This window comes from Hemitrygon akajei, chromosome 10 (assembly GCF_048418815.1).
Source record: "Hemitrygon akajei chromosome 10, sHemAka1.3, whole genome shotgun sequence".
NCBI classification, from domain to species: domain Eukaryota; kingdom Metazoa; phylum Chordata; class Chondrichthyes; order Myliobatiformes; family Dasyatidae; genus Hemitrygon; species Hemitrygon akajei.
The window spans coordinates 142,173,310-142,187,243 of NC_133133.1; the positions used below are offsets into that span (position 1 = coordinate 142,173,310).

The 13,934-nt window shown below is 39.2% G+C and overlaps 1 protein-coding gene across 6 annotated transcripts in view; it reads right to left on the reverse strand.

Annotated features, from left to right (window-relative positions):
* Positions 1-13,934, reverse strand: part of LOC140734747 (protein shisa-like-1) — a 176,202-nt gene that overhangs the window by 12,223 nt on the left and 150,045 nt on the right. For 5 of the 6 annotated variants that reach the window (XM_073059184.1, XM_073059183.1, XM_073059179.1 and 2 more), the window contains one exon: positions 4,591-4,906. In XM_073059184.1, coding sequence (XP_072915285.1) covers positions 4,591-4,906 — 316 coding nt within the window. Of the gene's footprint in view, positions 1-4,590; positions 4,907-13,934 lie in introns of those variants that run through there. The other variant, XM_073059185.1, reaches the window with a different exon arrangement.

Consider the following 13,934-nt stretch of genomic DNA (forward strand, 5'->3'; position numbering starts at 1 on the left):
ACACCATCTTGCGATTTTTGTACTATTTATTTACTTATTGTAACTTATTGTAATTTTTATGTTCTGCACTGTACTGCTGCCACAAAACAACAAATTTCATGTCATATGTCAGAGTAATAAACCTGATTCTAATTATTCTCATTCTAATTCAGAACATTAAATGCAAGCGTTAATTCCCCAAATACAAAGCTGACAGGATTTGATTTCAATATGGAAATATTGGGGCAATATTATGTGGGGGTGAGGGTGAGGGTGGGGTGGGTTCTTATAAAATGGTGAATGTCATAATTTTCTGAAATGGGAATCCAAATCACCTGTGCATATGTCAGGAAAAGGAAGCTGAAATAAAAGCTGTGTTTATTCAAATATTTTTCAAGGTTGAAATTTATTCCATTCCTCAAATTCTTGCGCAGGGATTTGTGAATTCTGTAAGGGTGAATTTTCGTTACTCGAACAGCTGTAATGTTGGGGTTGCCTGTACTTTCTTTAATTGGGATTTAGCTCTATTGGACACCATCACTCAAGGCTATTAAACGCTGATTTTGCTGATAAAGAGGATATCCCAAGAATGATTAATAAAAAAGATTCCAGATGTGGCAAAGCTGTGGAATTTGTGTTTGTCCCTCTTGTCTATAGCACTAAATGTGCAAGTTAACTTAACCCTGGCACTCTGCTAGTTTTGTCTGTTGCCATATCCAGTCACCATCTTTATATCCTTCAAATTAGAGTGCATCGAAAAATTTAGCAGTGAACAAAGTATTGAACTATAGAAATCAGTCACTGTGAGTCAAACTTCTGTGTTGGATAGGAAGATTACTGCTAGGGAGGTACCAATTGTGTACCTGTGGTGAACTACATATACCTGTCTGGACATGCCCCCCCGCTGACTGCTCCTGTGGCTCCTCCCACAGACCCCGGTATAAAGGCGATTGGGGACTCCGCCCCGGCCTCAGTCTCCAGGATGCAGTGTGGTGGTCAATTGCTGCTTGTTCTTTCTTCCAGCCAATAAAAACCTATATCTCGCCTCACGTCTCCAAGAGTTATTGATGGTGCATCAATACCCATATAAGTCGCAGATGGCGGCATATAATGATGAGTATTTTATTTTCAGAAGGGGAGGTGGGATGGGGTGAGTGGAGGAGATATAGGGAAAAGAAGGGTTGGAATTACCTTACCATTAAATTTTATGTGATTTAAGATTTCCTTTTCACACTACCTGGATCCATTTTTCTTTAACAGTTATTAAGTTATAAATAAAGCTATTTTCTTTGTGAAATAAATTGTTGCAACAATTGCTTGCAAACAAACTGTACAGATTAGACTTGAATTCAATGCTATGCCAAGCCTCTATTTTTGCCACATTGGCATTGTGCCACTAACACACCCACTCTTGTTTGGTTGAGTCAGCCTTGGCCAATTATCCTAATTTCCACAACTTCCTTCTCATGATGTTATGGCTATTGGGTTATCTTTCTATCTTAGGTGGAGCTATCAACTTAAATTTATTTGTATAATTTTACATATTATATATCTGGTGGTGACAAACCACTTCTTTACAACAGTAAATTCCAATGAGTGCACTGGGAATTTACTCTGAATTTTATAATACAGTAAATGTTATTGTTCTTAATTGCACTGTAAATGTTACTGGTGTGCATTTCTGTAACGAGAAGTACTCTCAGCCAGACAAAGGGAGGGAAATGTTCCCAGCCATGATTTTTTCATTCATTCTGCTTGTCTTTTTGAGAGGGGGCATGTGATTACTACTGTAGAGCGAAAGTCTAATTCTGTAAATTCTTGCATTTATTTATTACCTTTCATGACCTCAGACACTCCCCTCTTTTAAAGCCAAAGCAGTATTTTTTGAAGTATTGTCATTGCTGCAAGGTAGGAAAAGCTCCGGCCAGTTTCCACACAGCAAGCTTCTACAAATAGTTGTTGCTTCAGCTTTCTCCCATCAGAATATTGACAGGTACGTTATAGGCCATAATTATCAAGTGCAAATTACTGGAAACCTTTAAGTGTGATTAATGCTCAACTTATCTGTACTCTAAATTAATACTTAGAATTAAATGCCATGTATCATATAGAAATAAAATCTGAAATGAGTTAATACATCACCGAACTCTTCTGTTATAACAGTCTCTCATTACAGTCCTAAAGGCAATCCATTAGTTCAGCACTAGAAAAGCATAACGATAGCTCTAACAGACCATACCCGATTCCAGCTGAACTGGGAACAATTTAGCTGCTACGTTGAGATTGACAGTACTGTTCCAGTCACTTATGTGCTATAGTGCAGCATGCAGATCTCATGTTAGTTTTTATCAGAAGCTGAGGTTTTTACTATTGGACTTCCAGATCTAAATCCTAACCACTTTATGCTTGTATTCTTACCCAGCTTACTTCAGGTGGCATGCCAATACATAGTGCAGTGTTTCTGGAGTACATCTCAGCCAGAAAAACAAGTACTTACATTAATACAGCATCAGGGTGAACCAAAATACTTCAGAACTACCATAGGTTCATTGACTGGAAACATTCTTTCTACAAGTGCTGGCTTACTTTAGATTTACAGCATCTATAGCATTTTGTTTTTGGGACAAAGCTAATTAAACATTTCGTTTAGAATTGTCATGACTGGAATCAGAAATACTGTAAATTTATTTTCCTAGTTGACCTAGATTCTGTTGAAACCTTAGATAGCCTTCCTTGTTAACTACCACATTACCAAATTTGGTGTCACCTGTAAACTTACTAATCATTCCACATTTCCATCTAAATTAATATAGGTGACAAACAGCAGGGAATCCAACACCACAACACTGGTCACAGGCCTCCAATCTGAGAAACAACCTTCCACCATCACTCTGTCTCCTTCCATTAAGACGATTTTATTGCCAGTTGGCCATGACCCTGGATGCCAAAGGATCTAATCCCCTGATAAGCGTATTACATCAAAAGCCTTTCTGAAGTCTATGTAGACATCTACCTACCTGACCTCTCTCGGTCACCTCTTCTGAAATAACTCAGTGAATTTGTGAGACACTATTTCCCACACATGCAGCCATGCTGAATGTCCCCAACCAGTCCTTGTTTTTACAAATCAGATAAATCTAATGTCTCAGTAACCTTCCCACCATTAATCTCAGCGGCCTGTAGGTCACTGGCTCGCCTTTGCAGCCATTCTAAAGTGGATTTGTGAAATCCGGTGGCTCTGTTTACAAATAAAAACTGTTATTTTTCATATCTGTAAGGTTCAAAATCATACTGGAGAAAAATCTACTTAAATCTCAGGAACTGAATTTTCTGACATGTGTGAACTTGTCCAGAACTATGATGTAATGGTGTTTTACTCCAGTACAATTTCTTCTGGAGTTGTTAGAATGAATTTTTATGCTGGTCTTCTGATAAAAAGACTGATCCCAATTTGCTGCTGCTGAGATAAGGTTTAATCTTCTATATTATAATCTGTGAACGTCATTTTCAGATATTTAATAAATTGTTTATATTTCTAACATAACCTTAAAATAAATATAAAAACAGTTTAATCAGTTATTTATTATTCATCAGTCTAATTATTCTGAGCAACCACGTCGTATTTCAAAGAATTGCTAATACACAGCAGAATCCGCGGCTGAATCTAACAGAAATGATTATTCCGACTGGTTGCATCACTGACTGTTATGAAGGAGTCAGTGCACAGGATTAGGAAAAACAGCAGGGGGTTGCAGATTCAGCCATTGTCATCATGCGTACTAGCCTCCCTATCATCGAGGACATCTTCAAAAGGTGGTGCCTCAAGAAAGTGACATTCACCTTGAAGGACCCTCACCACGCACAACATTTCTTCTTTTCATGACTACCATTATGGGGGAGATACAGGAGCCTGAAGGCACACTCTCAGTGTTTTAGGAACAGCTTCTACCCCTCCGCCATCAGATTCTCAACAGCTCATGAACCTTGAAAATTATCTCACTATCTTGTTCTGTTTTGTGCACTATTTATTTTTAATACAGTATAATCTTTATTGCAACTTAATTTTTTTATGTATTGCAATGTTTTGCTAATGCAAAACAACAAATTTCACGACATACGCTATGTCAATGATAAGAAGCCCAATTGTGAATCTGAGACAACATGATCCCGGTAGCCCAGCGATGAAATTGACTGTTTTCTAATTTATGAGCCATTTTGTGAGCTTATCGATTTTGTTGCAGACTTACTAACTAATAAAGTAAGTTTCTCTAGGCAGATCGTAGGAAGGCATTGGGGATCGAAACACTGGCAAACTGAGCAGAAGATTTTAAACTGAAGTCTAATGATGTTATCTATGTGTGACCTGACCACCAGTCAATGGCTTTGTCTGTTCAGTTGGTTATTCAGAATCTTTACTTAGGTTTTGGAGACTTGATTCATACCTATACTATTATATTTAAAAATCAGTACTGATATATGAGAGGTAAGGAGGGAAGCAAAGATATTCCTGGAGAGTCAGAGAAAATATCATGTGATTAAACATGCACGCTTACACCCATCTGCAGCTGTAGGCATCCAGCTGTCGTCTGTTTTATAAATGACTGCGCTTACTCACCATGCAGTTGAAGTTTGAAAAGACATCAAGGCAGGACTCTGAACATCAGCTTTCAGCGTCTGTATAGTCTGTGCAGAATGGGCCTGAGCATGGGCCTGGGACTGCTCCTGAGCCTGACACTGTCCCTGTCCCTGAGTGGAGCCGCTCCATTGACTCTCGTCCTGCTTCAGCCAGCTGCCTCGGATCCCCCACTTCGACAGGTAAAATTTGCAGATCTCATAGTTCATGGCAGAGTAGTACAGAAGGTCCAGTATAAGCAAGACCAGGACAAAAAAACCGTAAATCCATACTCCAACCAGCGCACTGTAGTTACTGAAATGAGAGTGAGGTTAGAAATCACGTTTCATATGTGTGTAGCAGCATAAAGAAATATAAACTATATAACACATCAATGAAATACGCGAAACGTCAATAAATACTTACTCCTTGGAAATAATTCGACATGATACTTCTACGTATTTTGACAATTTTTGGAACGACCTACTTACTAATAAACACACACACAATGCTGGAGGAACTTAGCAGGCCAATAACATCTATGGAAAAGAGCGCTGTCAACGTTTCAGGCCGAGACCCTTCATCGGGACTGGAAAGAAGACGAGGAGTCAGAGTAAGAAAGTGGGAGGGGGAGGAAGAACCACAAGGTGATAGGTGAAGCCTTGAGGGAGGGGGTAGGGGTGAAATAATCACTTGGGGAGTTGATTGGCGAAAGAGGTACAGGGCTGGAGAAGGGTGAATCTGATAGGAGAGGACAGAAGGACATGGAAGGAAGAAGAGTGGGAGGAGCACCAGAGGGAGGTGAAGGGCAGGTAAGGAGATAAGGTGAGAGAGGGAAAAGGGGGTGGGGAATGGTGAAGGAGAGGGAATGGCATAGATTTTCTCTTGTTTGTCATTGGATTACTAACAAATAAAGCAAGTTTCTCTGGGTGGATTGTAGGAAGGCATTGTGGAACTAAACACTGGCAGACTGGTACACTACACTATTATTATCAGCGTGATTGCAACCCACAGCTTTGGCATCAGATTGATGATTCAGGTTCATCGCTTTTGTTATCTGCCACTCTGGGTTATGCTGCTCTGAGTTTTGCAGTTCACATGATTACAAACTTGCCATGCAAAATATCATCTTGGATGAATGAGCAAGGACTCATTGAACTGTGAGCATGTGTGATTTGACCTTTCCTCTTACAGCAAATTATGGTCCACTTTTGGAAATTTATTGTGGTTTGGAATAAGTTTGCAGTCATAAGGAAGCCATTATAAATCATTAGATTTGTTGCTGTAGGAGGAATAACAAGGGACAAATGCATTAACTTTATTTGGGTATTTTCTATTTGGAGAGTTTCCTCATCTTCTCCTCTCACATCTTACCCAGTGACTCTTGTGCTCTCAATCATAATGGTTGTCAATAGTAAAAATAGTGGACGGATTTCAATATGTTGTATACACTGTCTACATCAGGTGCTCCAAGTGGGGTAATAGAACATAAACAGACAGAGATAGTGGATAGCCAGACTTTATCTAGGGCAGAAATAGCTAATTGGCTAAGGTCATTGGAAGAACTTATAGAGGGAATATCAAAGGTACTGTAAGTTCTTTACACACAGAATGGTGGCTGCATGAAACACCCTACAAAGGGGTAGTGGCAGAAGCAAATGTATAGAGGGTATTTACAAAACTCTTAGATAGACACATGGATGAAAGAAAAATGGAGAGTTATGTAGGAAGGAAGGATTAGACTGATCTTAGAATATCTTGAAAGGGCCGGAATGTGCTGTACTGTTCTGTGTTCTAAAAGTAGAAGCAAATGTGAGTACTTGCCATTCTCTCCCGTGACACCCACCCCAAATCTGCCACTGCCTGTTAGTCAATGACTGAACTCTCACCATTTTTCAAAAAGTGTTTCACCTTCCATTCTTACAAATATCATGGATAACTGCAGCGTCTGTCACGTTATACTCCAATTGCTCCTTTCTGTACAATTACTTAATTTGGCTGTCTCTTTTTGTGGTGTCTTTTGTCTTTCTTATAGTCTAACTTCCTGCCAAGGTTCGTATCAATAACAGACTGAGATGCATTATACTTTATTCTCTTTCCTAAGTCATTAAGATAGGTGGTAAATAACTCAAGTCCAGGCAGCTATCTTCATGGCACTTCAATAGTTAACCTCGCCACTTTGACTTCATGGTCATTATTTGCTGAGCATTTCAACCCTCTCAATCATCAAATATTGCTTCTTTAAGCAACGTTATAAGGCTCTTATTTTAATCTAATACAGTCCTTAATTTCCCTTGTTGACAGTACTAAATTTCCAAATCTGTTTCTATCGGTCAAGCGATTTTGAATTTAGTGAGAATTATGAATTATGTCTTTAAATATTTGTCATTGCGTATCTACTTAATTTTTTAACCAATTTTCTAAGCTACCTCAAGAAACTCACCCTGTATTTTCTGCAATTGACTTTATTTAAGGCTCAAAAGCAGATCACCCTCAAACTTAATATGAAATTCTTTTCTTATTATTAGGATTACCGGTACTCTTCCCCAGAGGATCCTTTACTAATTAACTTTCTTATTGGATAATATCTGGATCTCACATGACCTATTCCCTAGCTGTTTCCTTAACATATTATTCTCATGAACTTTTTCCAAAGTAATCCATGAACTCATCCTCCAAGCTTTATTTGCTAATTAAGGCTGCCCAATCTGTGTGAGGATTAATAGGATTGTTCTATCGAGGTGTATATTACATTATGTATATTGTATGCTCTGATGAGCCCACAGATCTTCTTGCCATTGGTCATTTCCTTACCCCACCTATACTGATTCTACTGATTGAAAACAGTGGACTTTCTTCTCTACTACCTCTCTTTCTACCACCATCATCAGGGTTACCCTGCCATCCCTTTCATTTTATCCATGTTTTCTACTACAGCACAAATAAGAAGAACCACAGTTTATATAAAAGACATCTCTTCAAAGTAGAATATTGGTATAATGTAGCTTGAATTTGCACAGCTGAAGGCCTTCTTGTGAAGGTGACCTGAGACTGGGAGGTAGGAATGCAGAAGAAAGGGACTAGGATTTCCCCATGAGGCCCAGTGGAGCAATCCACATCTTCCTAGTCAAGTAGGGGAATGAAAGGAATTGAATTTTCATTTAAAGCCTGTTCTTGTTCTGATCCAATCTTTGCTGAGTAGGTCTGGCAAGAAACTCACTACCATTTCAAACTTGGCTCTTCCAGTGAACAGTTTCCTATTAGCTTCAAATGTGTGTATTTTTCACCAGCTCAGGAGAAAAGGTTAATTTACAAACCAGTCAGCTCTTGACAGCTGGGGAATGGAAATTAGCAACTTGAGTGATTTTATTTGCCCAAGTCTCTAGATCTGATTAGATAGATTGGCTTAAAACTGCCCCATTGTGCCAGACTATTAAAATGAAAGGACAGTTTCATAAGTCTCTGCATCAGCAAGACCTGAGAAATTCCTTTTTATTGTAATCATCGCATTAAGAAATGATACTGTTCTAATTTATGCCCATAGTTGATGCCTTTTTCTTCATGACGGCTTTTCTTATAAGTGACAAAGTAATGAAAGATTTCCTTGTGGGAAATTGGGATATGATTTATTTGTCTGGTTACAACTAAGGGTTTCATTTTGCAGTTATAGACCATGGCAGACAACCCTTTCTGAATCAATTTTGTAGTTTAATCTGCAGACGAAGAACAATAATGTTCTTCGGAGTGTCTGCTGAATTTCACTATCCATAATCTTCACCAGTGTTGACTTCACTACTTGTGTCAGCAGAGATATTGCAACTAGAATCCCCATGGACCAATTCAAATTTCCAGTAACAGCAGCCAGTAATTTACTGAACTGCCTGTAGTCATGTATTTATCTTTATTCCATTTTCATGTAACATCACCCTGATAACTTTCCTAGTGTTCAGCAGAATCTGCCCACTATATAATTTCCAACAGCTAAGGGCATTCTTTGTAATGCTAACATAATACAACCAATATCCTGTATTAGGAATGGATTGCTTGCATATACAGAGAAGTCATGCTGATAGAAAAATTAGATTATTTAGCATACTTTGTCCTCTTCCTATACTCCCCACAGTTACTGTATAGTATGCAATATTTTATCTGTGAGGAAACTTCATGCTGACGAGAGAACTTCTCAATTTGTATTAGCAATTTCATTGCAATTACTGCTTAACCACTCCATATCAATATTCTGGAATGTACCCTGGTGTCATCTCTCCTAATACCTGTCGTTTTTGTTTTCAGTTCCCCATACTAAATTTCATATTTCTTCCCTTTCCCCATAAGGGTGCTTGCAAAATCATTTTCTATCCCTATTATAATCAGTTCACATATCATTATGCATGCATGCTTGGCACAGAGGAAGTATAGGATGGACAATTCTCAAGAAATTTTTATAGTTGATGAAAGTAAGTGGCATATCTCAATTTAGCCCTCTATTTATGCCACAAGATGGCTTGAAACTCAAAGAGGATATATCAACTTTAAATTGGATGATAGAATAGGAAAATATTTACCATTATCCAACTATTATTTGATGTTTTACCCTCACGTCCTTTCTTTCCTTTATGAAGCTTGTATAAGTCTTTCTTTAATTTACATAACGTACTACAGTGATATAGAACTATACTGGTTGGAGAAGGTTTTTGGCTATCAAGCTAGATCTGATATATCAAAAATTATTCCATTAATTTCTCTGTTCTTTCATGTAAGGATGCTTATGTGAGAATGCTGTTCTTGGACTACAGTTCAGCACTCAACGCTGTACAGTAATTCCCTCCAGGCTCGACAAGGCTTCACCCTGCCTTGTGTAGCTGGATCCTGGACTTCCTGTCAGATTGCCGGCAGGTGGTAAGAGTGGGCTCCCTCACCTCTGACCCTCAATACAGGTTCCCCTCAGTGCTGTGTCCTAAGCCCCCTCCCTTACTCTCTGCAGACCCACTACTGTATCAGCTCCAATCTGCTAATTAAATTTATACTGCATTGATTGGCCAAATCTCAAATAATAATGAGGCATCCTACAGAGAAGTCATCACCCTGACACAGTGGTGTCAAGAAAATAACCTCTCCCTCAAAGTCGCAAAAACAAAGGAACTGGTTGTGGACTACAATAGGAATGGAAACAGGCTAACCATCTGGGAAATGGAATCAGGACCAACAGGCTCTGGGGCAGCTTCTTCCACCAGGCCATCAGACTGATTAACTCATACGGACACAACTGTATTTCTATGTTATATTGCCTGTCCTATTGTACATACTGTTTATTATAAATTGCTATAAATTACACATTGCATATTTAGATGGAGAGGTAAAGATTTTTACACCTCATGTATATGAAGGATGTAAGTAATAAAGTCAATTCAATTCAATTAAAAAACAAAGTTTCTTCTTTTTAAGTATGCATCCAAATTCCTTTGGAAAATTGGCTTTGTGTCTGTATCCACCAACATTTCAGGTGCTGCATTCCAGATCATAATGACTGTTCCAAAAAAAACACAGCATCATGTATTTCCCCCTCTGCAATTTGACACCTGCTCTAAAGATAATTTTTTTTTATCACTTTCTTAATGAAATACATTGACTATTGCTTTAATTGCTTAATACTGAAATTACAATATAGAAATGATCACATATTCTACTGGTCTCTGTCTATTGGTAATAGGAAAAGGATATTTGAGACAATAAATCTGAAACTCAAATTAACCTGAATTGATGTACTTTGTGAAATTACTTTGTGTCAAAGCTTTGTCCAATGCATAAAGCACTAGTTTCAGGATTTTTTTATGATGTCACTTGTCAACCAAAGCTTTTGCAAGGTATGAAAATCTTTACCTACAAGGAAACTTTATTTAGGCTGGAAAACCTTACTTTCCACAACTCTTACCAATCTTCCTGTCATCTACAAACCTACAAATCAAACCAACTACATTTTCATTGAAATCAATTACAAGCAACAGAAGCCCTAGCACTGATCCCTGTGGTTGCAGACCTCCAGTCAGAAAAGCACCCCTCCATTGTTTTCCTCCATCTTGGCAGCCAGAATTTTAAGTTTGTGGTTTTCACTCAGAACAAGATAGTGCAAGTGAAACTCGGTGACAAGGTGCAATCTGCTTACAAAACTGACAGTTCTTCAAGTGCGGCCTGACTAGTATCTTATGAAGCTCAGCATTATCTCCTTGTTTTTATACTCTACTTCCCTTGAAATAAATGCCAACATTGTATTTGCCTTCTTTGTCACAGACTCAACCTGTAAACTATCCTTCTGGTTGTCTTGCACGAAGACTCCTAAGTCCCTTTGAACCTCTGATGTTTGAATTTTCTCCCCATTTAGATAATAGTCTGCACTTTTGTTCCTTTTAACAAAATGCATTATCGTCTATTTCCCAACACTGTATTCCATCTGTCACTTTTTTGTCCATTTTTGCAGTTTGTCTTAAGTCCTGCTGCAATCGCATTGCTTCCTCAGCACTACCTACCCCTCTACCTATCTTCGTGTCATCTGTAAACTTTGCCACAAAGACATCAATTCCATTATCCAAATTATTGACAAATGATGTGAAAAGTAGTGGTCCCAATACTGACTCCCGAGGAACACTACTAGATATGGGCAGCCAGAAAAGGCCCCCTTTATTCCCACTTGCTGCCTCCTACCTGTCAGCCATTCCTTTATCCATGCCAGTATCTTTCCTGTAATGCCATTGGATTTTATCTGGTTAAGCAGCCTCATGTGTGGCACCTTATCAAATGAAAATCTAAGTCAATTGCATCCACTGCCTCTCCTTTGTCCACCCTGTTTGTTACTTCCTCGAAGAACTGTAACAGATTTGTCAGGCAAGATTTCCCTGCTGACTTTGCTTATTTTGTCATTAGTCTCCAAGTATCCAGAAACCTTGTCCTAATAATGGACACCAATACTTTCCCAATCACTGTGGTTAAGCTAACTGGCCTATAATTTTCTTTTTTTTGCCTTCCTCTCTTCTTAAGTAGTGGATTGATATTTGCAATTTTTCAGTCCTTCAGAACCATGCCAGAATCAAGTGATTCTTGAAAAATCATAACCAATACATCTGCTATCTCTCCAGCAATCTCTTTCAGAACTCTGAGATATAGCCCATCTGGCCCAGGTGACTTATTCACCTTAAGACCTTTCAGTTCACCTGACACGTTTTCCTTTGTAATAGCAATGGTACTCATTCCTTCTCCCTGACACTCACAGTCCTCCGGCACACTGCTAATGTCTTCCACAGTAAAGAATGATGCAAAGTCCTTATTAAGTTCATCGAGCATTTCTTTGTCCTTCTTACTACGTCACCAGCATCATTTTCCAGTGGTCCAATATCAACTTTCACCTCCCTTTTACTCTTTATATAACTGAAAAAAAATTAGTATGCTGCTTTTTTTACTATAAGCTAGTTTGCCCTCATAGTTCATCTTTTTCCTTCTTATGACCTTTTTAGTTGCCTTTTGTTGGATTTAAAAAATATCCCAATCATCCAACTTCCCACTCACTTTTGCTACATTATATGTTCTTTCCTTGGCTTTTATGCAGTCCTTAATTTCCCTTGTCAGCCATGGTTGCTTACTCCTGCCATTTGAAAACTTTTTCTGCTGTGGGACATATCTATAATGTGCCTTGTGAACTATTCCCAGAAACTTCAGCCACCTCTGCTCAACCATTGTCCCCACCAATATCCCCCCCCAAACCATCTGGGCAAACTCCTGTCTCATGCCTCTGTAATTCTCTTTATTCCATTGAGATATTCATACATCTGACATGCTTCACCCTCTCAAATTGCAGTGTGAATTCAATAACATCATGATCACTGCTACCTAAGGTTTCTTTACCTTAAACTCCCTAATAAAATCTGGATTATTACACAACACCAAATCACAACACCTTTCTCCGAGTAGGCTCAAGCACAAGCTGCCATCTCGTAGGCATTCAACAATTCTCCTCTCTTGTGATCCAACACCAACTTTATTTTTCCAATCCCTTTGTGCATTGAAGGCCCTCATCACAATTGTGACATGAATTCACATCTCAACCCCACATCTTGGCTACAATTTTGAAGCCTATATATGATTCCCATAATGGCTTTATACCCTTGCAGTTTCTTAACTCCACCCACAAAGATTTGACATTCTTTAACCCTTTGCCACCTCTTTCTAACGATGTAATTCCATCTCTCACCAACAGAGCCACACCACCGCCTATGCCTGTCCTTTCAATACAAAGTATATCCTTTGATAGTAAGCTCCCAATTAGGACCTTGTTTGAGCCACGACTCAGTGATGCCCACAATGTCATACCAAGCAATCTCTAATTGTGCCACAAGTTCCTCCACCTTATTCCGAATACTACGTGCATTTAGATACAGCACCTTCAGTCCTGCATTCTTTGCCCTTTTGAATTTTGCCTCTGTGATACAATTTAACTCTTTGCACTGTCTGCATTTGTATCCAGTCAATGGCTTGTCCTTCCTTACATTCACATTACACCCATCATCTGCTTGTGAACCTGCTGGCTCATCCTCAGCTCTATCACACCGGCTCTCATCACCCTGCCATATAACCATCAAAAATCAATAAGCTTCAAGACCTTGACCTCAGAACCCCCTGTGCAATTACTGGATCCTTGATCTCCTCACTTGCAGACCCCAGTCAGTTCAGATTGGCAACATTTCCTCCACAATTTCGCTCAGCACAGATGCACCACACAGTTGTGTGCTTAACTCCCTGCTCTACTCATTTTATACTTATGGCTGTGAGGCTAAGTACAGCTCCAGTTCCAAATTTAACTTCGCTGACTTCACCACTGTTGTTGGCCGAATCAAAGCTCTGGCTGAGTGGTGCCACAACAATCTCTCACTTAATGTCAGCAAGACCAAGGAGCTGATTACTAAAATTAAGGAGGAGGAAGCCGGAGAATCATGAGCCTTGTATGGAAAAATCAATGCCATTGTACTGAAAATCCTCCAAGAGTTAGTGGATATTGCCCAGTCCATCACCGGTAAAACCCTCCCCACCAATGAGCACATCGACATGGTGCGCTATTGCAGGAAAGCAGCATCCATCATCAAGGAACCCCACCATCCAGGCCATGCTCTCTTCTCACTGAAGCTATCAAGAAGAAGGTTCAGGAGCATCAGGACCCATGAAGGGATCTTCGGGATCTCTCTCGTTTACACCACACGCTACATCCACAAAGCTAACAGCATTATGAAGGACCCCACGCACCCCTCATACAAACTCTTCTCCCTCCTGCCATCTAGCAAAAGGTACCAAAGCATTTCTC